At 48.7% G+C, this 26,297-nt stretch overlaps 6 protein-coding genes across 6 annotated transcripts; 2 read left to right on the plus strand and 4 right to left on the minus strand.

The window, feature by feature from the left end:
• Positions 1-962: 962 nt before the first annotated feature.
• On the minus strand, positions 963-2,997 carry BKA55DRAFT_682835 (DNA-directed RNA polymerase I subunit RPA34.5-domain-containing protein; the record flags this gene model as incomplete). The annotated part of the gene is made up of 2 exons (XM_046198410.1): positions 963-1,783; positions 1,836-2,997. 2 exons carry the CDS (start codon positions 2,995-2,997, stop codon positions 963-965), a joined length of 1,983 nt encoding a protein of 660 aa, XP_046056523.1.
• A 529-nt stretch (positions 2,998-3,526) lies between these two features.
• BKA55DRAFT_498488 (uncharacterized protein) lies at positions 3,527-5,936 on the plus strand (the record flags this gene model as incomplete). Its single annotated transcript, XM_046186554.1, has 5 exons — positions 3,527-3,575; positions 3,631-3,880; positions 3,930-4,065; positions 4,114-4,401; positions 4,449-5,936. 5 exons carry the CDS (start codon positions 3,527-3,529, stop codon positions 5,934-5,936), a joined length of 2,211 nt encoding a protein of 736 aa, XP_046056524.1.
• A 3,578-nt stretch (positions 5,937-9,514) lies between these two features.
• Positions 9,515-11,853, plus strand: BKA55DRAFT_496583 (fungal-specific transcription factor domain-containing protein; the record flags this gene model as incomplete). Its single annotated transcript, XM_046186385.1, has 6 exons — positions 9,515-9,589; positions 9,674-9,919; positions 9,976-10,072; positions 10,125-10,532; positions 10,584-10,674; positions 10,725-11,853. The coding sequence occupies 6 exons, from the start codon at positions 9,515-9,517 to the stop codon at positions 11,851-11,853; spliced, it is 2,046 nt and encodes a 681-aa protein (XP_046056525.1).
• A 2,062-nt stretch (positions 11,854-13,915) lies between these two features.
• On the minus strand, positions 13,916-14,303 carry BKA55DRAFT_682838 (uncharacterized protein; the record flags this gene model as incomplete). Its single annotated transcript, XM_046198411.1, has 2 exons — positions 13,916-14,180; positions 14,266-14,303. 2 exons carry the CDS (start codon positions 14,301-14,303, stop codon positions 13,916-13,918), a joined length of 303 nt encoding a protein of 100 aa, XP_046056526.1.
• A 5,788-nt stretch (positions 14,304-20,091) lies between these two features.
• Positions 20,092-20,510, minus strand: BKA55DRAFT_682839 (uncharacterized protein; the record flags this gene model as incomplete). The annotated part of the gene is made up of 3 exons (XM_046198412.1): positions 20,092-20,117; positions 20,177-20,376; positions 20,440-20,510. 3 exons carry the CDS (start codon positions 20,508-20,510, stop codon positions 20,092-20,094), a joined length of 297 nt encoding a protein of 98 aa, XP_046056527.1.
• A 4,540-nt stretch (positions 20,511-25,050) lies between these two features.
• BKA55DRAFT_22201 (uncharacterized protein) lies at positions 25,051-26,008 on the minus strand. The gene is made up of 2 exons (XM_046185240.1): positions 25,490-26,008; positions 25,051-25,439 (listed from the first exon to the last, which is right to left on the minus strand). Exons 1-2 carry the CDS (start codon positions 25,915-25,917, stop codon positions 25,208-25,210), a joined length of 660 nt encoding a protein of 219 aa, XP_046056528.1. The 5' UTR covers positions 25,918-26,008; the 3' UTR covers positions 25,051-25,207.
• Positions 26,009-26,297: the final 289 nt, after the last annotated feature.

Genomic DNA, 26,297 nt, shown 5'->3' on the forward strand with positions numbered 1-26,297 from the left:
GTCATTCGAGATTTTGGGGAATTGACTTTTCCCATGAATTCCATGGCCTTTTGCAGGGATAAATCGTTTCGTATTCTAGATTGATTACATAGAAGAGTGGCTGGGTGGCTTGACTGATAGGTGCTCATGGGATTCTGGCATTCCCATATTGTCAAAACAGAAGTCTGCTCTAAGCAGAAGGTTTGAGTTGAATACGAAGAAAACGAACTCAATTTTTATTAGATACCTTACGAGTGACAATGTATTGTCTGTCTGTGGTGATAGCTTCACCACCTTCGAATGCTACAGGGTAGGTGTGGATGATGGTGAGAAGAGGACCATGATTTTCGTCAAAAGCTTGTTATGATTATGAGCATCGTCGTAAGGACTCATCTACTATCGAATTCAAGTCAAGCCTCAATGGCAACAACCTCTGCAAGGAACTAATATAGTCACAAGATGCAGTGCGGAACTAAGGTTTGTTTGTTCTGACATTGACTACACGATCACACAAACATCCTTCCATCGAACGATGCTGATGCCAAAAGCCTAGCTAATAAAGATCCACGTTAATCCTTGGAGAAGGGAGATCTTCTTCGAGCCTCTCCGTACGACACCCTTCTTACACTATCCTCAGAGACCTCAACCCCCTTTTTCTTTCCGTTTGCGACCAAAATGCACCACCAACGCCATGCCGCTGAAATCCAGAGACAACTGTCTCGTCGCGGTATCGAAATGCTTGCACTATCAAGCCATGCGCGAAGAAAAAAATTGCAACATCTCCTATGTGCATCCAACACCATATGTCTGCTCACAAGAACTGATAATGCTCTTATATAGTCTATGCTGCTTCCGATAGACAGCGATACATATCGATAGCCCAGGCAGCTTTCTGAAATACTGTCATATCGACCTCTTCACTACTTCCTGCTGGCTCTGCCCTTGCCTTTTTCCTTTCGAGGACTTTTCTTCCCAGCAGAACGCTATTCCGAGGAAGACAGAGGCACAGGGGGGACTACAGGGGTCTCCTTCTTGCCCGAGGGAGTCTTTTTGCCATCCTTATCCTTGCGCTTTTTGGCTCGTTTCTCCTTACCCTGGCTAGGTGAGGCAGGAGCGCGCGCAGGAGAGGACCTGGGAGGCGAGGAGTGGGGGATAGAGGGTATGGGGACCACGCTCTGGCGGGGAGCGGGCACAGAAGCCTCCTTGACCTTCTTTTGCTTCTTGCTGCTTGCAACAGGCGTGGAGACAGACTTGGGAGTAGGGGTTCCTGCTGTAGGGATTGTGGGAGGCAAGACAGGGGTGTACTTCTTTGCGACTGCAGACGCTGGCTCAGAGCCCAGGTCGGGGCTTCCAGCTCGGTTTGTCTTTTGCTTCTTGGACTTGCTCGCTGCAAGCTTAGTCTCCTCTTGAAGTTGCTCGGCTACGGCTACGGCATCATCCTCAGAGGCTGCGAGCTTTCGCTTGTTCTTGCGCGCGTCAGGAGTTGGTGCGTCGGTTGCTCGAGAGCTGGGGGGTTCGGGAATGTTCAGTCCCTTCTTCTGCTTCTTGTCAGAAGTCTCCTTTGACTTGCGCTTCTTTTCCTTCTTGGCAGCCTTGGTCGACAAAACGGGAGCTTCGCCCATCTCTACGTCCTCATCATCACCGATGCTACCCATGGGCTCGTTGACCCCAATGGGCTGGTATCGAGCCTTGAGACCAGCGGGCTGAGCACGAGGGGCTGGCTTGGGAACAGGAGCGACAGAGTTAGTGGAGCCAAGTTGTGTGATCTTCTTGACCTGCATAACTTGGTCGATCTGCTTGGTGGCTGATTTAAAAGTTAGTGAAAAACATGAAAAAACTGACGATTGGGAGCTTACTGGGCTGGTATTGAGGGCGATCAGAGGGAATCATGATCTGGATATTACCCTTGGGGGCAATACTCTCAAAGGAGACACCATAGTCCTCGCCGTTGTGAGAAAACAGCTTATCGGTAGACTGTGACTGGTTCATGGGGATTTCGAGATTCTGAACAACTGAGATGGGCACATTGGAAGGAACTGTGAAGTACCAAAACTGCTTGCCCTCTAGGTTCGCCTTGTTGCAGATCTCAGCAACGTCGCGGCCGTTTGTGCCATCATCGCCCTTGCGAAGGACAAAGTCGGGAGCAATGAAGTTAGGGAGGGCGAGCTGTCCTTCGCGATCCTCAATGTGCATGGATTCATCAACCATCTCGTCATCAGAATCCTCCTCCTCGCTTTCACTGTCTGACTCGGGAGCGACAGGCTTAGCGGCAGGTTTTACAGCAGGTTTCGCAGCCTGTTCTTCATCCTCGCTTTCACTGTCGCTATCTTCGCTTGAGGTGTTCGATGTAGTAGCAGCCGTACCATTCACAGCAGGTTTGGCCTTGGCATCGGCTTCCTCTTCGCTTTCATCATCGCTAGATGAATCACTGGTGGACTCAGAATCGTCTTGTTTTGTAGTGGATGGTTTGGCGGTGGTTGCCTTCTCGTCTTCCTCATCGCTATCACTGTCGCTTCCCGACTCCGAGGAGCTCGAGGTGCTGTCGGACGCTTTTGCAGGAGTTGTGCCGTTAGCCTTTGCTTTGGTCTTTTCGTCGTCAGACTCGTCTTCGCTGCTTGAATCGCTAGAAGATTGAGGCTTCGACTTGGCAGGAGCATGCTTTTTCACAGAAGTGCTCTTTTTGGACGCGTTGCGCTCGGCATCGCTATCAGCGATTTCATCATCCTTGCTACGACGGCGTGGAGTGGCAGAAGCAGGCTTCGTGGTACTGGTGAGTTTGGAGATAAAGTCGGCCGGGCCATCGCTGCTACTATCGCTGTCGCTTCCGCTTCCTGACTCGTCATCGTCATCCCCATCGTTGTTGGCGAAAATGTTGTTTGGGTCGCTCGACTCTTTCTTGATAGTTGTAGCACGGTTGCCGGGGCGGCGGTTGAATTGCGCTTCAGCCGATAGGCCCTTCTTTGTGTTCTCTATGTGCTTATTGAGGGAGTGCACCTTGAAGGGTTCCTTAGGCGCCATCTTGGGCGGATTTTTCTGTTAATCTTTTCGGTGGTGAGGGTGCAATTGGCAGGACGAGGTTGATCGAGGTGAAGATGAAGTTGCTGGAAAATAAATTTTGGAGATGCCGCGCTAGTGGGGCAATCCACTAAGTTATCCTGGGTTACCTGTGCGGACGCGCCTCTATCGTGTAGAGTATCCGGTGATGGGTGACGCGAAGTCAATTTGATTGGGCAAAAGTAAAGACAGAGGTTTATACTCTTAAAGTAAAATTGCTAAGAAATTCTAGATGTCTATAAGTCGTTGGTACTATTCCTTTTAATACCATTAATCGCCAAGTGAATACCCAGGTAACGCGAAATAATTTTTTCTTATCGATAAGACCGTATGCACCTTCAAGACGTTTTAGCCTTTGCCCTGAGCATGGAGCATGCGACGTCCATGGATGAATAATGACTGTCCAGTGATTTACCGTTCATCCTATTTTTCTCTTCTTGGATATATTATATTCAATTCTTACTATTATCTTTAACCATACCCAATATCAGCCATGTCCTCTCACAAAAAACGAAGAATTGAGGGTGTAGATGCGCCGAAGCGTGAGTGTTACTCTTCGCCCTGAGTGTTTCGATCCTGCTAACTCACATAATAAAGCGATGAGTGCTATTGCTGCTCTTACTGCCCGACGGAGAGAGGCTGCAGCCTCTGCAACGTCCGCGCAACAATCCTCAGAACCCGATGAGAAACCACCCACCAGCAACGTCAACTATTTCAGTCCGCTCCAAAAGGGCACCAGTCAAGTTAGAACTTCATCAACTCCTAAGAAGAGTACAGTAAAAACTCCTCGGTCACAGCGTGGAACTGAATCGCCTGCCGCACATCCCAAGAGCGATGAATTGGCAAGGTATATTACCCAGCATCACTAGTTTCGACATCGCTCATCATCTTCTCAGTGGGCCACTGGGATCTACAACTCCTGAACCCGGAACAGTTCAAAGAGTCCTACCGTATTCATCATTTCGTTTATCTAATCAAAACCACCGAGTCAAGACGGGAGGTGTGGTAGAACTACGACTAACTAACAAAGAGGTAAACTTCACGCCTCGCTCTCTCAGAATATATTGACTGACTTGACAGCGATTTCTAATCATTGGAAGTTTTGGTATTAGAGTGATTCAAGGTGAGGTAGTGTTGGCTGGTGCTACTCTCTATCCTGCTGAAACTATTGAATGGGTTCATGCCCCTCACTGCCATGCAGTCCCCGTGTTACGGACAAAGGAACAGACGAGACTAGAGCTACATCCAGATAAAAATGCTCAAGGTCTGCGCCAGTTGGGCCGTTTATCACCTCTATTCAGAAAAATGTGGAACGAACCACCTGAGGGAGACTCAACCAAGACAAATACAGAAGCAACTTTTCAATTTGTAAGTTTCCTTACCTACCGTGAAAGCATTTACTAATGGTCTTCCAGATCTACGCGTCGGAAGATGCCCCTAAGAAATGCATTATCCAAGATCTAGTCCCACCAGCGGCGTGGAATAAGAAGCTTTCATCCCTTGTGACGACCAGTCGAGAGAAACCGTATCTATCAACGTTGATATGCGGCCCAAAATCGACTGGAAAGTCTACTTTTTCGCGATTGTTTCTGAACATGCTTTTGACAGGTCGATCTCATAGTCAGACCTCCCGTGGTGTTGTAGTCATGGACCTAGATCCAGGCCAACCGGAATATGCACCAGCGGGGACTTTATCTCTCGTTTTTGTGACGAAGCCGAATCTAGGTACATCATTCACACATCCGGGCATCAGAGACCCTGCCTCGAACGTCGTTCGTTGCCATTCAATGGCCTCCGTAACTCCAGCATCGGACCCTGATCTCTACCTTGCATGTGCGGCCGATCTATTTGACACATACACCAAAATTTTTGCGGGGATTCCTCTCATTATCAATACACCAGGGTGGATTCTTGGGACTGGACTCGATCTTCTCTCTGCCCTGGTCAGGAAGATGAAGCCCGAAGAAGTCTTATATATGTCTGAAGATGGCCCCTCCGAGACAGTAGATGCGTTGCGGGCTGCAACAGAAACCACGTTTACAGAACTACCATCCCAGCAGTCCGAATTTACATCAAGAACCGCTGCTCATCTGAGAGCGATGCAGACCATGTCCTACTTTCACTTACAAGAACTAGCTTTGGCGACCTCGGAGCAAACTGATATTACTCCAAGGTTGAAATGGAGCCCATCACCACTTTCTTTCAGATCACCCTTACTTGTACGGTATTCCTCCAAAAGGGGGATCTTCGGCTTGTTATCCTATGACTATCAATGTCCTCCGGAGTTGTTGGCCGATACAGTGAACGGACTGGTTCTGGCGGCAGTTGAGATAGAGGATGTGAAAGCATTTTCCGGATTCGCCCAAGACCAGGCCTCTGCTGATACAACATCGAACCTTACGAAGCTTGACGCAGTAAGTAAAGACAAGGTTCTCCAGATTGTATCGACAAGTCCGGAAGGCATTCCTTTCATCCCTAACTATAATGACGCTGCTTTGGACCCCCGATATTCTCGAACCATTGGGTTGGTTCTCCTGCGAGGTATCGACACGAAATCACATACCCTGCAGCTTGTCACACCAACTCCAGCGGAAGAGTTCAAACGTATCAAATCCCAGGGCAGAGACATTGTCCTGCTTCACGGCAAGTTCGATACCCCAAGTTGGGCCTATACCGAAGATCTCTATGCAAGAGCTGGGGCTGATGAGGGGAACGATACAATACTTGAAGTTACGGATGAGGATACAGACGATGATAGGTCAGAGGCCGAACCAGAAGACGTCGACAGAGTTAGCGATTTGACAGAAGTTCCGTGGGTGGAGGTGCTGAAAGGGAGCCAGAGGCGCCCAGTTGGTTCAAGAGTTTGGAGGGTCCGTAGGGATCTAGGCCGCAACAATGCTTGAGACTAGTCCGCAACAGTACTGGGAGCCAACAGATCGGCGATGGTGGTGGCTGCGGCCATCTGCTACCACTCGCTAGCGACCGTTGAACACCTCGAGGGTGGGGTTTTGCACCGGCACTTGAAAGCAATTGCCATGTGGCTAGCTCGGCATTGAAGAAATAATGACGACTTGGCTGAGCTGAGACTTACTGACAATGTTGGTCAGCATCGACTGGGTATCTATTAGTTCACAAAAACCCTTAAACGTTCGTAGGCGGAAAGAAGTGAAGTAACACTAAATCGGTGAGGCACGGATGCCAGAGAAGAGCAATTTGCAATGACAATTTTGAATTGATTGCAGCCCCTAGCAGCCCTTTGACCAGATTAGCCAACTCTCTGACATGTCAGCTCTCGGCCCCAGATATTGGCCTGATGTAACCTCGTTCCCACTTTAGGATTGTTTCGAGAGCATGATAGGTGGCATGTCATAAAGAACCTCGTGGCCCCAAGGCCAGGAGGACAGGTTGACGCCCATGCACAAGTCGTTGCTCTTGGTAAATGGAACAGTACCAATGGTTACACAAGGACACGGGCACTAGCTGAAGTCAGGCCATTTTGGCAGATTCTAGACCAAGTTTATCAAGTCCTCTGAAGAACAGAATTGAAGCAAATCGGAAGCTGCCAATAATCACCCTGCTCGTAAAAGTTGAGATGACTGATTTTGCATGACAACCTCAGCATCGTCCAGCATCAATTGGTGGTGAACTTGAGCCTACCTACACAAGCTGAAAGCCATGCTTTGGTTCTACCAACTCGTCGTGCGTTCATATGAGAGCCTAGATATGCGCCAACTTGCATAAGTTTGCTCTTCTGCCCCGCTTATGACCTGACCCGATAAATCTCGGGAATCGAGGGGTTCTTTCGGGTGCATTGGCTGGCATTTCAGGAACTCTTCAAAGGATTGAGGGTTACGATATATGCGAATATGGCGGTGTTTATCATCAGACTTGAAGTTCTTATACTGTAACGAATCCGCTCCTTCTCTTGTTACTCTGATCCATAGTTCTTCTCTAAGTTCTTCCACCTATCTTATTCAGGGAGTTGCACCTTCTTCTGTCTTGGCCTTACACCTGCCTCGAAGTTGTTAGCTCAGCATCAATTCGTGCCTAATATAGGAAGATTCAACTTGCCTGAGATACCTCAGGTTGTCTCCCAACCACTTATACCCGTGTTTCCGCCGTTTTGATCCTGTTGGCTTCTCACTCTTCCTCGCTCAACAAATATACGATGATATCAACGCAATCTCTACCAAGAAGGCACTCGCAATCCGAGCTATCCACTGCCTTTTCAGAAAGCGGCCATCTGCATGCGAGTGAGTTATGCCGAATGCCAAAATGGAAACCTCCGCGCGTCCTTGCTTTAACTTTCATGCCCAAACTCCATGCTTGCAACTAGAGACAGAGTCCTCTGTTTTCCCACTGGACCTCAAATACGACATCTCGAGACAATGGCGCTGACTAGGCATGCAGTAACCCAGTGAGCTGCATCTAGGAAATGAGCCCATAGATCTCGCCCCTGTTTTGCACAGTAGGGTTTGACCTTGAACACATATTCCACGAACTTTCCGGGGGGTCGGGACTAGTCTCCGAAGCGATTACAGTACAGTAGCTCGTTCACGGATCCGCCATTACACAGAGTCATCGGCAGACGAAGTAACGAGCCCTTACACACGGCGGATGTGACTTCTTCTTTCGGATGTCGTTCGATTTTACGCCATATTATGCGAGTCTGAGGCGCAGGATCTGCTTTCGACGCATGTAAACGTTCCGGCAAGTTCGGACGAAGCATGAAAAACTCGTGGTGAAAGCTTGGGGCAATCGTTTGTTCGAGGCCAAAAGCAACCACCGCCATGCGTTTACCTCACCGCCTCGCATCTCCTCACGCGCCACATGCGATAGTGCAACTTTAGATCAGTTCACTTGTAACGGCGCGCCGTTGTGGATTTAGCTCGAGTTTCAAACCCTAACAGTACCCTTGTTGCATACAAGAAACTCTCCACCACCATGACGTTCGAGCGTTGGGCTTCAAGGTTGTCAAATTTGACGACATGGACTAATGGTGGAGAACACCGTTGAACCCATCTCGTGGGATCGGAGGATAGTCAGTGACGTGCATAATGGGTTGGAGGATCGAAAGAACCCTTTGGTTCAAGTAAGTATGTTATGAAGAAGTCAACATAAAAATATGCAACTAATATCTCCAGATACGCCAGTCTGAGCATGTTCTGACTGTCACTGCTGCTTGTATGGTACACATATCTCGGGTTCTCTCAGCCTGAGTTTCACTTTTAATCGGCGACCGGCCAGGTGTCCCTTTCACCACATGGGTGGGTAGCATTCACCGCCCGCTCAAGCTGCACCAGCACCGACGTACATATGGGTGAGCAACAACGACAAAACGAAACAGAATTTCGTGAGGCCCAAGCCTGCCCAAGCAGACAAGGATTGTACACACGTACCCTGTCAAGAAAGCTCATTTGCCATGATCGGGAGCGGCTCAATAGGAAAACAGGCATTGCGGTTGGTGACTGGAACGCTCAGACCGGGCGACGCCGGTCTGCGTAGCGGGGACAGCGTCAACGAAACTAGGAGAGGGGTTCGGTACGGGATTTGAAGAAGTCAAATGGAGAGACAACAGTGGATTTGTGCAACAAGATCATACAACAGAATGGAGCTGAAAACGATGGATGATGCATGAATGGTTGGTGTGGGTGAGGCAAGGGCTCTTGGGGCTTTGCTTTTGATCCTTGACACAGGATAATCTGCTGATACCAGTGGAGGACGACATGTCCACAATTGATGATCTCTCGACAAGACACACAGTGAGTTGAGATTGCCATGTCCAGTCGGTGCTCAACAACGCAATATTTGCTTCTTTTAGTCAAGTCAAGAAGTTGAATTGCAACGAAGCAACACTGACCAATGAGAAGTACCAAATGGCCCTACGAACTATGGTTTCATGATGGCGATAACCACTACTTATCAGGCGATTGAGCCACAAGGAATCTAGGAGATGCATGTTGGAATGGGGCATCACAATCACTAAGCATATCCCATCTGACAGTCTCACTTGATCGCCTCGCTTATCTCCGCTGGTCCCGTTAGGACCCATCGCTTCGAATAACCGCCGACAACTGGCAAGACCCTCGGCACGAAATTAGCAATGGAACGGACCCCCAAAGCGATGTAGCTCTTCTCTTCTTGTGTGCCACCTAGCCACCCACCCACTTGATTGATCTGCAGGCGGGCAAATGCATCTTTATTAGCAACAACGTTCAAGCAGTATTTTCCCCACTCGGAGCCCATCAACATGATTGTTCGCCTTTTCTATTGCCGGTCTTATGGTCATTTCTATTCACCTTGTTTCGGGTTGTAGTGCGCTGCTGTCATATTGGTTCGTTTCACGAAGCACTCTGCGTTCAGACCGAAAGGTAACAATAATACCATACATATCCTGTACTTCTACATCTGCTCTCATTCGACAAACTCAGATCCATGAAGAACATCGATCCTTAGTTTGACAGCTCCACAGTCCAGCGTCATGGGAGAAAGGGCTCAACGAAGAGAAGTCAGCTATCGATCTGCATGCACAGAGTGTGCACGCCGCAAGCAAAAGGTAACAAACCCCGAACTTGGCCATTTCCAGAACATCTGGCAAGTTGCGATGTATTCATGCTGAAAACGCTAAACATATACCCAGTGCAACCGTGAGTGGCCGTGCAGCGGATGCCAGAAACGCAAGGTGGCCGACAAATGTCGTTTCAAGGACACCAACCAGCCAACTGCGGACAAGGCTGCCTTGGATAGACTGAGAAAGAACCGTATCAACAACAAAACCAGCCCGGACTTAGTCGAAACCGATATTGAAGGCACAAGAAGCGATGCTATTGACACTTTGGGTTATATGCCTTCTCATCTTCTTTTTGATCTGACGTCGGAACACAAGGTTCGTAACATTTCCTCAATTGTTTAGCCCAATCCTAACATTGTACTTGCTTCCAGACCACCAGGACTACGTCACAAGAATTCGTGAAGGATCCTAGAAGTTTTCCACAGCTTGAAAGAGCTCTGAAAGCCGTTCCCTCTAGGCCTTACACCGGTATGTACTGTTAGCAAAGCAACTGAGAACATCTAGCCAACTGCGATATCAGACACACTTGTCCAGAACTTTCTCGGTAATGTCAACTACCACTACTACATCGTCTATCCGCCTACTTTCATAGAGCAATATCAACTATGGTGGACAGCACGAACCGAGAACCGTCCTCTGAGCGTCCAATGGACTTGCCTTCTCCTCACAGTTTGCGCATGTGCCTCGCAGTATACCGATGTCGAATTGCAGAGGAATCTTGAGGTTGGCCTCAGTGATACGATCCAGTGTATAAGTGAGCGGTTTCATGAAGCTGCTCGAGAGCTAGGAAGCGCTGTACCCCTTGGTCATGGTCACATTATCAATGTCCAGCAACTCCTGCATTCTTGTTACTGGTTCAAAGCCGAAGCCCGTTTTATCGAATGTTGGCATGTTTTGAACGCTGCTATTCGAGAAGCCCAAGAATTATGTATGTCTGTGTATAGCTGGCAACTTGACAAGACTGCTGACTTTATCACAGCCATCCATCAAGAAGGCAAGGCAGGCTCCATCTCAGAATTTGACCAGGAAGTAAGGCGGAGAATCTGGTGCATTCTGGACACTTGGGATTGGTAGGTGATCTTCTGCATGTCTCAATATCCTTTGACTTATGTTCCAAAAGGCAGGTTTCGACACTGTTGGGTAGACCTATGATTATCGACCGAGCCGACTGCGATGCCAGCCTTCCAAGTCTTGGCTTGGAAGGATGTCAATACTCCCCTCTATTACACATGAAGATGCAATGCAGCGTAATACGACAATTGTTTAGAAGATTCGGCTCGCCCAAAAACGTCATGGTCCATGCAGATGTCCAGGAATACCAGAGCATCATTGAGACATGGATCGCAACCTTTCCACCTCCCTTCAACGTCCAGCATCCGGACAGATCCTCAGACGTTTCGTGTCCCTGGATAGTCCTTCACAGGCATATACTGCATACCGTGGCATTTTCAATGCTCCTACAGCCTATCCGTGGCTTCCTTACAAGACCGTTTGCTATACGATCCTTAGAGGCAGAGCTGCAAATACGCAACGACGGCATCAACTACTGTCTAGAGCTGATGGCATCTTTGCGTAGATTTTTCGAACATGTCTATCCCCGAGATGCCAAATTCCATTTTGTTCTCTTTTGCATTTTCGACATCTCGACAGTCTTATGCTCAGCAGTTCTTCATGATGAGCATCATACACTTCCTCGACGAGACGGTGTTTACAAAGCCATCGATGAGGCGCATGCCATGTTGCAGGGACTTAGGATGGTGACTAAATCAGCCAAGGCATCACATGGAATCCTCACTCGAATCGTTCAGCGTCTCCCACGACCAACGATAGCGCATAGCATGGCTAGCAAAAACCCTGTGCCCCAGAGACCTCAAGCTCCCCCAGAAGCTGCTGCATCACCACAAACACTATCGCCAGGAAGCGTATCACATCCGCAAAATTCCCCTCCGGCAGCAACTTTCTCACCTTCTCCCATTATTATCCCTACGCCCGTGGCACCCTCTCCAGTATACACCTTGGGAGGTGTTCCTGCTGTGGGTGGTGACTTTGTGCCTCCCATGGCATACGCTGCTCCTGCACCATGTGCTGACTGGCAGCCGCAATTGTACATGCAGAACCCAACAGGTTTTGTGTCCGCAGACCTGCCCCCTCAGGGCCCTGTGTTTGCGAACATCTCAGACGAAGAGCTGGGAGAATTGGCCAATTTATGGAATTATCAGTCTCTTGACTTCAGCTTCATGAGCACATAACTATGCATCGTGTGCCTAGAAAATGGGTCCAAGGCCATATCTTGCTGAATTCTAGATGACCACGGCGTGATGAACCAGGAGACGCTGGAGATTGTTTAGCGCGTTCCTCAAGATGATAGGACTATATGATGCTTCTGGTGGCTAGCGGATATTCGAGGCACCGCTGATTCGCCTCTCTTTGGAATTACGAGATCCATTAGCGCCAGGACGCTTGGATAGATGACGCCCTGCCGAAGCGTATCGCTCATGGTATAACCAATGTTCAAAGCGAGCGACACGCCTGAGCTACGATGAGTAGCGTGACGAAATGAACAGCTATTTTAGGATTTTCGAATCATGAAAGAAAAGTGTTGCTATAGACTGGCGAAAACATATTAAAGTTTCCAAGAAACCTGTTCAAACGAGAACCAGGGCGATGTATATGACAGGTTCAACTTTGCAAGCAGGGATTGTAAAGGCACGAGACTGGTTGTCCAGATGTACCATTCTAGGTTCGGTTTTGGTCATCTTGCAAGATCAGATCATGCATTTAGGAAAGTTGTGATGAGATGATGATCACATATGCCCTGAACTTATGCTGCTTCGAAAGATGAATAATTGAAGCTTCACAGAACGTTACAGGATAGGAACACCCATGCCCACCACATTATGCTTTTTTTATAATTATGCCTGTCTACCCCTGTGTAATGTAATAGTGCTCTGAACCAAACCAATCTATAATAGCACACAAGAACAACATGTCGTAAACTGTACAGTCCGATCCAAGAAGGAGATGTTCCAAAATAACAAAATAGCCCATGAATCATGCAATTTTCCGTGCTCCCTTGAGATAGTACTTTTGATAAAACACCCAAAATGAGGCCGACTGTTTTGAGTGACTGAGACCAATGAATGGGGTTTCTCAGGGCTACTCCTTGTAATGAAGGAAAGCCTTGATGCTCTGCCAGGAGATAATTGGCCACATGGCGTGCCTCAGGAAGTCCGAGGATTATGCTTTCGCGATTGATGATGCATTATCCATAGCTTTGGGGCCTAAAGGTTGAGAGGTCTCTAACCTGATTGGCTGTTTGATGACCGAGCCACCCACAAATTGATAAAGCCCAACCCCTCTCAGTGCCATTCTTTGTCCCTCATCATTCTCAGTTTTCTCATCATTTCCACCAGCAAGCGTGAATCGTCATTCATCTTGAGTCTTTCATCATGAAGCTTGCAGAACCAGATCTTATGCTGTCTCGATTTGCGCCGCCCGCGGCATGAGGGCTCTGGGCCCTATGCTGACGAATGCTCATGAGATTCGTGCCAACTGGAACACAAGGGAACGATTCACGCAATGAGAGGGATATGCAGTCCCTCGTACCACATGTTGCGATCCCATAATGATACCAGGTTGCTCGGGCATGATTTTCCCCTTCATTTCATGCCCATGCACTTCAACACCGCTGCTTCTCGGAGAAGCGGTCTGCAATGCTCTATAACGCCAGCAAATAACGGAGAAAACGACAACAGCAAATACAGAATTTGAAACACCCCAAACATAATACACAAGACAAGGAAAAGAAACGAAGAAACCAAGCATGAAAGAACGATACAAGGAAGCATTAGGACCTCTTTCCAATCGAACAAAAAGCAAAAGTGGGTATAATATTTACAAACAGAAAAAGGTAGGGTATATGCTTCAACCTCATGGCGGCTTCTGATCAACAGAACCACTTTGATCAACTTGCATTCGCAGTGATACCATTTTGGAGGGTTTTCTATCACATCAACATCGCTGGTCCCGTGGGCCCCAGCTTCATATATGTCTCGACAGCAGTCACCCAGAGTTGGTCCAGGTCAACCAACGACTTTGGGATTGCGGCAGATGCTAACAAGAATATGCCGTCTATCAGACAAACGAGCAAGCAAATAAAGGAAAGAAAAGCTAACGAAACGCACAAACTTACCTTAAAGAATGATGTTGAGGGAAGGCATTGGGACGAACCAACCCGGGTAGTCTGGAACCCCTACTGTTAGCTTATGACCAAAGTCTAGGGACAGGAACAGGCGATGAACCTTTCAACAATCATTCAAACTGCGAGCCGAATCCAGCCAAGTTTGAGTTAGACGGAACGACAACGACATAATACGTCGGCTGGTACCTGGCCATGTCGGCTTCCAGGCTCGCAACGCTCTGTTCTTGAGGTTGACCGCCAGCAACGTGACCGTTGTTGGCACCACGAGACTGGATGCGGGCAGAGACGTTATCGTGAGAGTACGAAGCCACACGGTTCTGCGACAATTCCGGGGCTTCTTGGCGAGCTTCTACCGTAACGCTACCATCGTCATCTCTGTTAGCTGTATTCTTCATCGCCTGCTACCGAGAACGCCCAACACGTGCTTCCTCAGCGGGCAACGCAACGCAATGCAACGTACCCGACGGCCGAACCCTGTTGAGGGGCGACGGAAGACATGACTGTTGAAGGGCGGTATTGGACGGTCGTTACAGATCGATAGTACGAAGACCGAAACTATTATGGATGAAGCGATTGCGGCGGCGGCGATGTCGGTGGTGATGATAGTGACGGACGGAAGCGAACGACGACACCAACGAATACGGCCTTTGCAAACGACCGATGAGAATAATAATATAAGATTGGATACGAAGGAAGGATCCGAGTGGCATGAGCTACAAGTTGATGCAGCGCAGAAGACAAGCGGTGGTGTTCGACGCCGAGAGGAGAGTGAGGAGGAAGTGGGTGAAAACTGGAGGACGTAGGTAGAGGCGGCGGCGGCGGAGGGTGGTGGGGGAAGGGACAGCACCCGCAAGAGCTCGATGGGCAAACAGTTACGGCGTAAAGAAAGCAAGAATGCGAGGTAAGATAATGTGTAGAAGGTAAGTAGGTGATGGTGATGAAGTCAAAGTAAAGGTTCGTCAGGGGGTGGACAAGTTTATATCTACTCGGTAGAGTTGGGATGAAAGGCTGGATGTATCAAACATGAGCAGAGAGAGAGAGAAATAAGGTAGGCATGACGGTGAATAAAGTACAGTAAAAAAGTTGCGACAACGATCCGTCCAATGTGTGAGCGAGTGAGCAGCCGAGCGCGGAGGGGGAGCGGGGAGGAAGATGTCCAGACACGCCTTAGGGGAGGGGGGTGAATTATGTTGGCATGGAAAGACAACCCAGCTCACCCCAGCACAGCACAGCACGCACGGAACAACACAGGAGCAGGCGAAGAAGAAAGATGAGATGCAAGTTGACTGACGTGCAAAACGGCGCCTTAGCCCAGCCCAGCCCAGCTCAGCGAGCGGTCTCCCTTTTGCACCGCCCGGCCCTCCGACGACTTCTGAGGTGGGCTTCCGCTGCAACTTGGGCTCGCTTCCCTCAGGTCCCCTCCCCTCCCCTCACCGTCCCTGGCACTAGGTGACCCAGTCAAGCCCAGCCCAGCCCAGCACAGCACAGGGTTTCCAGTTCCTTGAGGTAGGTTCGCTTTTGGCCCCGTCAGAGGCGACCCAGACCCTTGAAGCTCTGCTATCCTGCACAAAAGAATCCCATGCAATGCCATGTCGATGGATGTCATTGTTGGCGAGATACAGCAGCAGACAAACGACAGACACAAGTTAGCTTACCCCGCAGACTTCCATTACCTACACCCCTCTCTTGCCTCATCCCCTCGAATTCTTCATATTCTCACTTTGGTCGAGTCCCCGGAAAAAAAAGGCAGCGAGTCCATGAGCCTGAAAAAAAAAAAAAGGATACAGTGATATGGATAGATGGATCTCTTATGATCTCTCGTTTCCCCACGACGCGGACCTCAAGCCCAAACGTCTCACCTAGCCTGGGTCTAGCACCAAAATTAGTATCCTCGTCCGAAGCATCAACAGCCAATGGATGCACCAGCGATTGTTATTGGGCTGGGCTTGATCAATTGTCGAACCATGACACTGACGTATGGCGGTGACGATAGCAGCACTGGGGCTTCTTTAAAGATTGACGCGCGCGCGCCCCCAGGTCTTTTCGCATTCATTGAGTCGAAGGAGGAGAATAAAGATTATCTTGCTAACGCGCAAAGCGTTGATTACCGCAGCTTGGACAAGGGGCCGATTGTGTACTCTGGCACTAAAAGGACTGCAAATGGAACCGCGGAAAGGCAACGATCATCCGCCCGTCGTGATGCAGCATCAATTAAAAATATCAGTGTATCCTGAAAATTTCCTAACGTCCGTCCGTCTGCAATTGTTGGTGGAGGTGGATGGAGCGTTGACAAGACGTGTGGCGTCCGGACCACTCACCAGCAACAGCACCTGGTCCATCTGCAGCAAGCACCGCGAGCTTCGATGACAGGATGACCATTCATTGTTTTCCAGGGTTGCCCTTTTAGGTTCTGTCAATGGCCCAGGGTGCCCATGCGGACCGTTCGCCCAGATCGACCGGGCGGGCTTGTCTGGAGAAACGGTCCACTAAACGGCACCAGCACCAGATTTCATTAGCTACACACCCTGATTAAGGCTGAACAATTTGAAGATGCGACTCGAGGGGTTCAGATCCAATTTCAGATGGCAGCTCAGTTGCAGAGAAATACCGCCGCGCCGAAGACATGTCCCCGAGATAACAAAGATATACTCTGAGATTCTTGGACAATCAACTTTTGACCGTCACCTCATGCTTTACGGCAAGGTTTTCCCCCCTTAAACAGAGGTTGAAAAAGATCTCAGCAAGATGACGAGGCCCGCTTTGCAAGCTAAGAGATTGGGCCAATGCCAGGAATAGCTACACAGCTTACCTGACCTTGCTTTCCATCGCGTACGATCCAAATCAATTAATGAAACGCGACTGACAAATTAACCATTTGATCATCAATCAGGCTTTGGCTTCTTCCGCGGTCCGGCGGCATGTGATGGAGAGAGAGACAAAAAGCAAGAAGAAGAAAAACAGGGAACCCGTGGGGTTCCAATTATGGTGCCGCCGTCGTTGTTAATTCTCGAAACCCGAATTTCAGTTTTCGCTTTTTGTTTCCATCACGAATGCCACTCCAACCGCTGCTGCGTGCTAGCTGGCCATGACGCTAGCTACGGGCACGAAGCCAGAGGTGGTGGCTCAGCAGGGGAGGGGGTGTGACAGCGAGGAAACGAAACAAAGGGGATTACGGACAGAAGAAGAAGAAATGAAAGAAGCACTGTAACGAACCTGACTTCACTCAATTTACAGCCGGGGGCTCCCGGCTGTACCTATCCACAGTATCCATCACCTACCACCTCTTAAACCTGCAAACGCAGCACCCCAGCAGCCCAGGCATGGAGTTTGGCTCTTGGAAAAGATGTGCTGGGTGGACGCAGCGGATCTGGTGTCCCTCTGCAACTCGCCTGCTCGGCCCAGGATCTTGGGCCAGGGGTTACTATGTGCGTGCCGCAAAATGCTGGCCAACGCAACCTACCCTCCCCCCGACACCTCAATATGGTTCCCGAGTTCGCGAGAATTATGCTTGATTGCACTTCTTTTCTCAACACGAGCCAGAAGCACCCCGAGGTTACTGCACCCACCACCCCCTTTGATCCCATAACCTTTTACACGCTGGCGAGCATCGCTGGATGTATGTCAACGGGGAGCGATCCGTTGTCATTTATTCAGTGGGGCATCTTGGCGCCGCCCGCACAGCGTCGGGCACGCCAAGACTCAAGGAATGCAATGCGGCTTTGTCGTCTGTCTTGAAGTGGATTAATTACGCACCGCCTCACAACTGTGGCGCCACATACAACTCAGCCACACTACTTCACTCCTTTGGATTCAGAACTTCTTCTCACGAAAAGGCCCCGCCACGGACTTACCGGCCTTGAAATTGAGCTCTTGCGTGCAGTACATGCTGTTATCGAAGTAAATCTAGACATATCAGTGGGCGAAGAGCGCATCTCGGCTCCGCTCGATGAGCTGGTTCATGAAAGTTGAGCGAGCTCATGCAGACTGAATGTGGTGTCAGCAAGCACAAAGTTATCATCGTCTGTGTTCAAGCCCCAGTGGAATCTTGAGTTTTGAGGTGAGACAGGGATCACAGAAGGGAATCTCTTGGGCGGGGAGGACATCCCAGATCCCAGACCCACCAGGGGGGCTTTACTGCTGGGCTGGGCTGGCTTGAGAGCAAGCTCTGGCACTGTTCCTCGGATCCAGGCGGACGTTGTCTTTTTGTTCCCCTGCTTTTGGATCTTGCCGGTGCTAATCAAGAGCGTGCAGGGTTTGCAGGAGGGGTGTGGCAGAATTATTGTCTAATCAACTCGATTGCAGCGCAGTCTCATGCATGGCATGCGCGCCATGGACAGGCAAGCGCCAAATCCAAAATTCTTTCTAGAAGCAAAACTCCAGATGCTGGCGCCTGTACGTCGAGCGTCAGGATGTTGAGAAAATGGGAGCGGCGTGCTGAGGTGCAACCCCCCTCGCACCCCTGCTAAAGGTGACATGGGCGTGAGTGTTGGGGCTTGTCGACTGTGATTATGTCGATCCCGTGCTTCTTCCTACAGATGTCGGCCATGATCAATCAGTCCTGTCAATAGCTCATAACCAGGAAAAGCATATTTCTTGAAAAAATTCATGGAGTTTTCCGTCGACGCGCGACACACTGGGGGGTGCGATGAAGCCATATTCTTGCCCTTCTTCTTCCTATCTCGCGTGAGATTTGAGTCGTCGTCTTTGCGAGCCTTGTTTTGGAAAACGTCACTTGGCACGAGGCGCAAATATTACCCTCGGCCCATCATATGGCTCGCAGGTCCAGACTAACGGCTAAATTGAATCGTAAACAAGTGCTTGTGTCGCCTATCTACCTTGATACAAAGACAAGGAAGAGCCTCAGGTCTCTTGCTCTGAGATTGTCAGTCCTGGGATGAAAATTTGGCGGTGTGCATGCACCCTGGTAATGTTCTGCTTCGTCATGTCGATCCTTTGGCAGGAGACAAAACGCAGGTACTGTCCCTCTTGGGGCAAATTTCACCCATGGTCCATAGCACAGAACATCCAGAATGATTTGCAGCTACAATCAGCGCCAGGAAGGGGGGCCTAAATGCCCGGGGGCTCAAGGCCCCTGGTCGTTGTTTGCTCTCGTTAACGAATTGGTGGCTGCCGGGGAAGGAAAGCAACAGGCCGGGGGTAAAAAAGTGACAATATGAAGATTGAAAGCCGAATTCGATACGGGATACCATTTGAGCCCTCCGAGCAGCCGAGTTAGAGCGTTTCAACATGATGCAAATGCAGTCGGGGTGCAGCTGCATGTCTAAGTATCGATTTCGACCATCCTAATAAAGTGGGTGGCCGATTTGAGTAACAGCTAGCTCATATGGCGCTCATGATAGCTACCGCTTCAACGCCAAGGAGATTTTTTTTTATTGACGTCCAGGTCATGGGCCTGATTCCCTTCCTTTCCTAGCTTCTGCCTTCCAGGAGCATGGCCCAGCCGATTTTGGCGTTGAGTTTTTGAGGCCCCCAAGCCATCGTAACCAGGGTCAGCGCTTTGACAATAGTGCCCCCACTAGCTAAGGTAACCAAAGAGTTTCGTTTAACTTACACTCAACGCAGCCGATTCAAGGGCTTAATGTCCCGGCATGGGGGCATTCTGCCCTAGACGACGCTGTAGCCCTGCAGGCCATGTCACGGCATTCGGCTACCTTGTCCCGAGCTGCAAATGATCCCCGGACATAACCAAGGCTAACAAGCAGCCGGATCGCGGATGGAAACACTAGCCTTGGCAATAATACTTACAGACAGCGCCACATCAAGGAAACCCATGGCCAGTCAACATGTTCCGGTTGCCGTATGCCGCACGGGTCAAGCGACATCGCGTCTGACTGTGCCTGCAGTCACGAAAATAGTGTTCCATATGCCGACAAGATCATGTTGGGATGATTGTTGGTTGACAACCTCTCCTAGGGATTAGACTCGATGAGGTATTGAAGATCGTTTCATTTAAGTTTCTATGTTATGATTGCTTGCACATCATATATAGTACTAACCTATTAAATCTAAGAGGTATCCTTTGAAGATAATACGGCCATTTTTATAGTACTCTATCTTTAGTGATGGTGATGATGATGTGGTTTGCGACGGTAAGACCAAAGCTCGCTAGCATCGTGCCAAATACAGGGAGGATACGAACGCGGCAGTTGGGCGTTAGTTTACTCCACAACAGCCATATAAGTGAGAAGAGAGAAGAGAAAATAACCATAATTAGACTCGTCTCAAGGTGGATAATAAACTCGAGACTTTATTAGCCGCAACTCCCCTAGCGACTCGTACCGAGGCCAGAGCCTAAGGGAATTATTGGTGTTAGTTAGAACCACCGTAAAGAAACGGGCCCGAGTGCCTACCGATAAACTGGGCCCCGATTCCCTCGAAGCCGGTGGAGGAGTGGGGCCGTTGGCGGTTCGTGAAACGGCCTAAGTTCGCACTGTTCTGCTTGTGGCTTCCAGGCACATATAGTGGATCCTGAAGACGTGCGGAAACAGGCACGTACAGGTCGCTCACGAATCTGAGCATCATGATTTGCTTATCTTCGGCTGTGGCTTGACTGAAAGAAAGTCTGTGCATTAGATCTCAACCGTATTCGCGTTGAAAGGAAGAGTCATCGTACGCATTGATGTTGTTTAGTTGCCTCTCGGATCGAACAGATCCTTGTGTGGCTTTTGCTGAAGAGTTTGGCATTGTCACTTGTCAAGTGAGCACAAGTTCAAGTATCTCGTGGGCGCTTGAGGAAATGATGGAAGACTATGAAATGATTCATAGAGTCGTGTAAGACGGGCTGAGCGAGGATACGTAGCTCTTTGAGGAACCAAGGTGCGGTCATGAGTTGCAGTTGAAGTGGCCATTGACTGGCTAAGAAACTCTGAAGTTGAGAAGCGCACATCAGGCTTTTATAACGGGGATCCTCTTGGGCTCAGTTTTGGGACCGGTGAGCATCTCACTTGGTTGACTTACACATATAGACGGGCCAACATAGGTATGGCTCACATCATGCAGCCTCAGATGCACGGGTGGCTTCTCATCCAGAGTGTGAGGGTGGGATGGTTGAGGCTCCAAGTTTGAGTACCTAGCCAGTAGCATGTCATCTTTGGGGTAGTCCTGCGCGATTGCAACTGTATCCGACACTGGAAAATAGAGCCCAGCATTATATATAGTACAATTTATTAGGGGCTGATTCCGTATGGTTGTTGTTGTGCAGTATCAAGGCCTGCATGTGTCCAGTTATGGAATATTGGCGCAATCGTTTGAGCATTGGGAGATTTTCTCAAAGCAGTTGATCATTTACTCAGTTTCACCTGCCCCGGCTCATAAAGCAGCAGTACTAGGTGACCAAATTTGAGGCCCAAGGTGACTGGATGAACCGTGGACTACTACTCTTTGCAGTGAGTTTCCTCACCTGCTGCGTGTAGTAAAACAGGCGAGAGCCGAGCTGCTGGGTTCAATGTTACGTCGACTGCCCTAACTTTGAGGTATGAACCTGGGATGACAACTATTAAACAGGGATGGCTGGGCTTGAGTCTTGGGGTTTGGAGATAGCGGGGGAGTTTGTGTGAGGCACATTCCAAAAGACAGCTCGTGCGACAACGCAAACTTGGAGAAGACACATGCAAGTGCAGTGTGACTGGACATGCTTTTCCGATTGGGTCTTTCGAAAGGGGAATATGGGTGGAAGATAGTTTCTAGACCAATTGGTAATTCTACTGAAAGTGTGGTGCTGATCAGCAAAGGGGATCATGGCTTCGAGAAGGTCTTCAACTGGTGAAGTATCACACTCGTGTCTGCGTTTTCGTACATTTCACAGCTATTACATGCCACACTCATAATGCAAATGCAAATGCAAATGCAAATGCAAATGCAATATTCAAAATGATGGTGGACTCAGGATCAGATCCTAGAGGGCCAGAGGAACCGGCCACAGGCACGGTCTGACGCTGAGCGACGCCATAGCCAATCCCAGAGGCACACTGTTGTGATCTTGTGAGAGTGTTGCAGAGATCGTCGCGCATAGAAGGTTTCCGGAAGGCGACACGTAACAGGAAACCTTCTAGAAGGCCGCGAATAAGGGCGATCAGCGCTTGCGAGAGTGATGCTGACATGCAGACAAGGGACCCCTACCGAGCTAAATAGTTACCCACCTACGCCTGACCCTCAAGTTCACCACCTCCAAATTCTGAAGTCCCTATGGAGATAACGCAAGAGACCTGTTTACGGCCGCAAAGAGTGCGCACTGATCAATTCAGCAGCGTTTGTGTTATGCGCATGGGTATATTTTCTCCTCGATGACTCTACCGTCAACGTTTGCACTTTGGCAGGGCGATGCGCGACGCTCATCACATTGACGACTTGCAGTAATTCCCAGCCTATGGGCACGCGTACAGTGTCTGTTTATCGTTGCACGGGCTGATTGTTGCATACGTTGGCCGCTGCTTTATTATGCTATCAGCCAAGATGTGATGTGATTGATGACGCAGTGAGTAAATGTGCATGCTACATTCTAGAATGTATCAAGGAAGCCTTCCCGCGTGCCACAGCATCCATCCATCCATCCACCACACCAACTTCCTGACTTCGTTTCTCTGTTCATGTAAGAGCCTTCAATCTGCCTTGTCATACTTCAAAGAGCACATAAAAAAGCCCTAAGGATCGTCAATCATGCATCAATAACACAATTGAGATGTGTCAAGCAAATTATGTGTCTGTCTCAATATCTCCAAGGTTACAATCTTTTGGGTTGTGCAGGTTGCAGCCCGCAGTTCAACTGCATACAGCTACCATCTTCCTTTACGTACTAGCACATAGTGATAGTAACTCTGACCTATTGAGTTCTATGCAGATAAGAACTCAACCCCATGTTTCAGCTCCATAGGCGGTAGCAAGCCACTCAACGCCTCTACGTGACATCCTTCTTATCTCCAACTCGGAGCCTTTGTGTCTCAGCCTCCAACAACCGGCTAATGGGCCGGACGGAGTCGTATGCGAATATTTAACAAGCCCCGTCTTTGTGTATGCCACCAGTCAATCTGCATTGTTGAGGCCATCGTGGCTTAGGAGAGGCCGCCCGGGTCGAGTTAACGTAGAGGCGCGACTGCGTGTTGCCCACATGTGTCCACGCCCCCATGTTGTGATAGCAAACTTGATGGCATTTGTGATATAATTACACAAGTCGTCGTGATTCCACCAACTGTGCGTTGTTTGGGTTGGAACCACTGACCATGCAGTTCCACGAAGCCCAGTGCACAAGGCATTCGGGCCACTAATGCGGTTTACCTCAATCCTACCTCGGTATACATGAATAAATGAACTAATGGAACTGTAGTTGGCTCATGGCAGAAGCAATTGACGGCTTTGGTTGCCCTAAAGCTGAGCCACAACGAGCTCATGCGACAACGCGATCTCTTCTCATGCTCTAGCTGAAGCGCGTCTAGTACCAAATGCCGTACCGTTGCACAATCCAAATAGAGCGATACGAAATTATGGTTGCCAGAATCCGTAGCTTGTATTGAAGTTGGTTCGTTGATGGATCGTCTGAGACGTCGATGGGAAGTTCGATTTGCGACTGATAAAACTGCCACAGACGAAAACATATCGACGAGGGGTTCTAAAAGAAAGAAGGTTAGTGAGAATAGTTTACCAGCATTTTGGTCACTCATCTCATTGATTGGAGACCAGAATGTGTTGTCAGCATGCGTCTCTTGGCTTCTGGGTGAATGCATCCAGCAACAGGAGATGAGCCGATGGGCCCATGTCAATTGTCCAATCCAATATGTGACAAAGATAACACCAGGATTAGCCAAAACCGCATGTGTTAGATTGGACCTTGAGTTAATGAATGGCAAAACATCGAAGATAATTCGCAGTGGCGTTATGAAGCCTCCCTGCATCATATTTGCCCAGTCCTTTGACCAAGAATGATCACTCCTGTTTTAAAACTCTTAGAAGCTTTTTCAAGCCTAACTATAGCATTAGGAAGGCCTCCGTGATGTGACAAAGAATAGGAGCGCGGTAAATCGTCGTTCTGAGTCCCTCAATGGTTGACCTAGAGTGACCTCTAGAAACATTATCAACCAGTACCACGATAAGTAGACCTACCACTATCATCTTTTCTTTCTTGACAATGATATCTCAGGGAGGGAGTGAACCATGGACTTTTACTGATACTGGACTGATATTGGTCTCCAGAGCCAACGTATCAAAAGCATAGTACCCATGAAAGGGGAAAAAATAGTCATCGTTGTGGTCATCGTGTACTAGTCTCGCATTGCACAAGCACACAGACCTTGGTGTATTCTTAGAATAACTGTACATTAGAATTCTCGGCATTTATATGCGCGATGTCCAAAAACTCGAAGAGTGTCAGGGAAGATATTTCAAAGGGGTAGTTTGATCATGCAAGGCACACAGACTGAAGAACTTTGAACGGTATATGAATATGCTTTGATTGCAGTAGAATAGCTGTTTAAATGCCTCTTATAGCTTATGAAATCTGTTTATGGAACTCACTGAGAAACTGAAATCAACTTCTGTAAGCTCTTTCGCAAGGGTGAATTTGGTTTTTGATTGTTGTTTTTGCCTTTTATTTATAAGGTTTGCATTTTATGCTATGCCTCAGGTTGCTTTAATTTTAGAATACTTAAATAGCGGATACAAATAACGGACAAAGGCCAACAACTGACATCACATCTCCGTTGGCTGTCACGATGCAGCCTACGACGTAAAATTTTATGACGGCTGACAGCTTCATGGACCTCCTTTGTGGCCATGGTCTGCCTAAGTAGATTATGTCTTGGCTTCCTAGGCCGTTTTCAAGATGGTACAATTAGCTCATGGCTGAACGGCAAGAAAATTGACTGAATTATTCAAGTTCCTCTGCTGGAAACCAACCCTTCTCCATGCAGATAAATCAAACAGGAATATCTTGCATCTTGAGAATTATTCAAGTGGACGAATGACCATCTAATCAATTCTCCAATTACCTGTACTGTTCTTGGGACTGCTATTGCCAATTAGAGCCTTTGATCCATACGTCAACAGTTCATAGGTTATTTTCATAACTATGTTTATCATTGACTTGGGCAGATACTCCGTCAATAGTTTGCGACCCTCGCAAGTTCATGTACACAATATGCAGGAGCAAAAATAATGAAGTGAACAGCATTTTAATAAAACACACTGGTTTGATAACCTTTGCCCTGTTTCCAGTCGAAATTTCTATATATAAGTCCCTTAATTCATACAATATCGCCCTTTATACTCAAACATATACCCCTGATCTCAAATAATATACGCCTATACTGTTTCAAGCTCTTAAATTAGCTTCTATATTGTTTAACACCATCATAGTGCGTCTGTCGGAAAAATAGAGAGTCTCTGTATGCCTCTCAGATTTGCGGATGATCTGGATGTGCCGTCCGCATATGTCGATCGAAGTTGTCTTTCCGTGAGTACACATGGCCTGACATGGCCTTGCGACATCCTTCTACCTTGCATTGGTAGCCTTCGCCTTTGCGATGTGTGCGCGTGTGCCTGATCAGGTCTTTCTGAGTAGCAAAAGACTTGTCACACCCTGAGGCGAGACATGAGAAGTACTTCATGTGGTACTTTTGGTGTTTTCTATGGGTCGTTAGTTGCAGGCGTTGAGATAGGGACTCGGTTAAACTTACGCGAGGTCAGACGGACGTCGAAACGTCTTGCCGCAATGGCAGAGATTTTGATCGCCACTACCATCGGCTGGGCTCATCCAGCCGTAGGAGTCATCTTGTAAGTTGGGAGGACTTGAAGTGGCAACTGAGGAAGAAGATGGTGGTGCGCCACTGTGTTCTTGAGACTGCCACATGTGTTGATGATCTTCAGATTGCTGAGATTCATTGTAGTCTCCTGGTCTGTAGGAGTGGCTGCAGTTTGAGGCTGACTTGCTGGCATAGTAGCTACCAAAGGCGTGGTAACGAGGATCTGATGTCGTTGGCTCGTTGTAGTAGCTTGAGGAGGACGAGCCAGCCCATGCGTGGTGGTAGCGGGAGTCAGAGTCAGAGTCAGAGTGGCGAAGCTGATCCGCAGATAGTTGGCCGTGGTTGCGACTGTAAAAGGCCATTTCGGAGAATAAGAATTGCTTGTGGATGGTAGTAGTGCTGTGTCGATCTGTTGTTCGGTATCCATAAGCGGGTAGACAAAGCAATTAAATTCGCCTTCAATCTGTGTATGATCGGGTAGCCAGGTAGCTATGTAGCCCTGACTAACATAGTTGGGCACAGATTAAACATATTGTCCTAGAGGTCAATCGTCAATCAAGTTGCAAGCCTTCGCAGGGCTCTGGCTTCTATGGCTGCCAGCATAATGACCCGGTCTGCAGGGCAGCCTGGTGTACATACGCAGGGCCAACGCAGAAGTAGCAGCAGTAAGTAGCAGCGGCGGCAGCATCAGTAGAAGCATCGGGACCCAGCGGGGCCCAGTGGACGGCCCGCTAGTTGATCT

This window comes from Fusarium redolens (genome assembly GCF_020744475.1).
Source record: "Fusarium redolens strain MPI-CAGE-AT-0023 chromosome Unknown BKA55scaffold_1, whole genome shotgun sequence".
Taxonomy (NCBI): domain Eukaryota; kingdom Fungi; phylum Ascomycota; class Sordariomycetes; order Hypocreales; family Nectriaceae; genus Fusarium; species Fusarium redolens.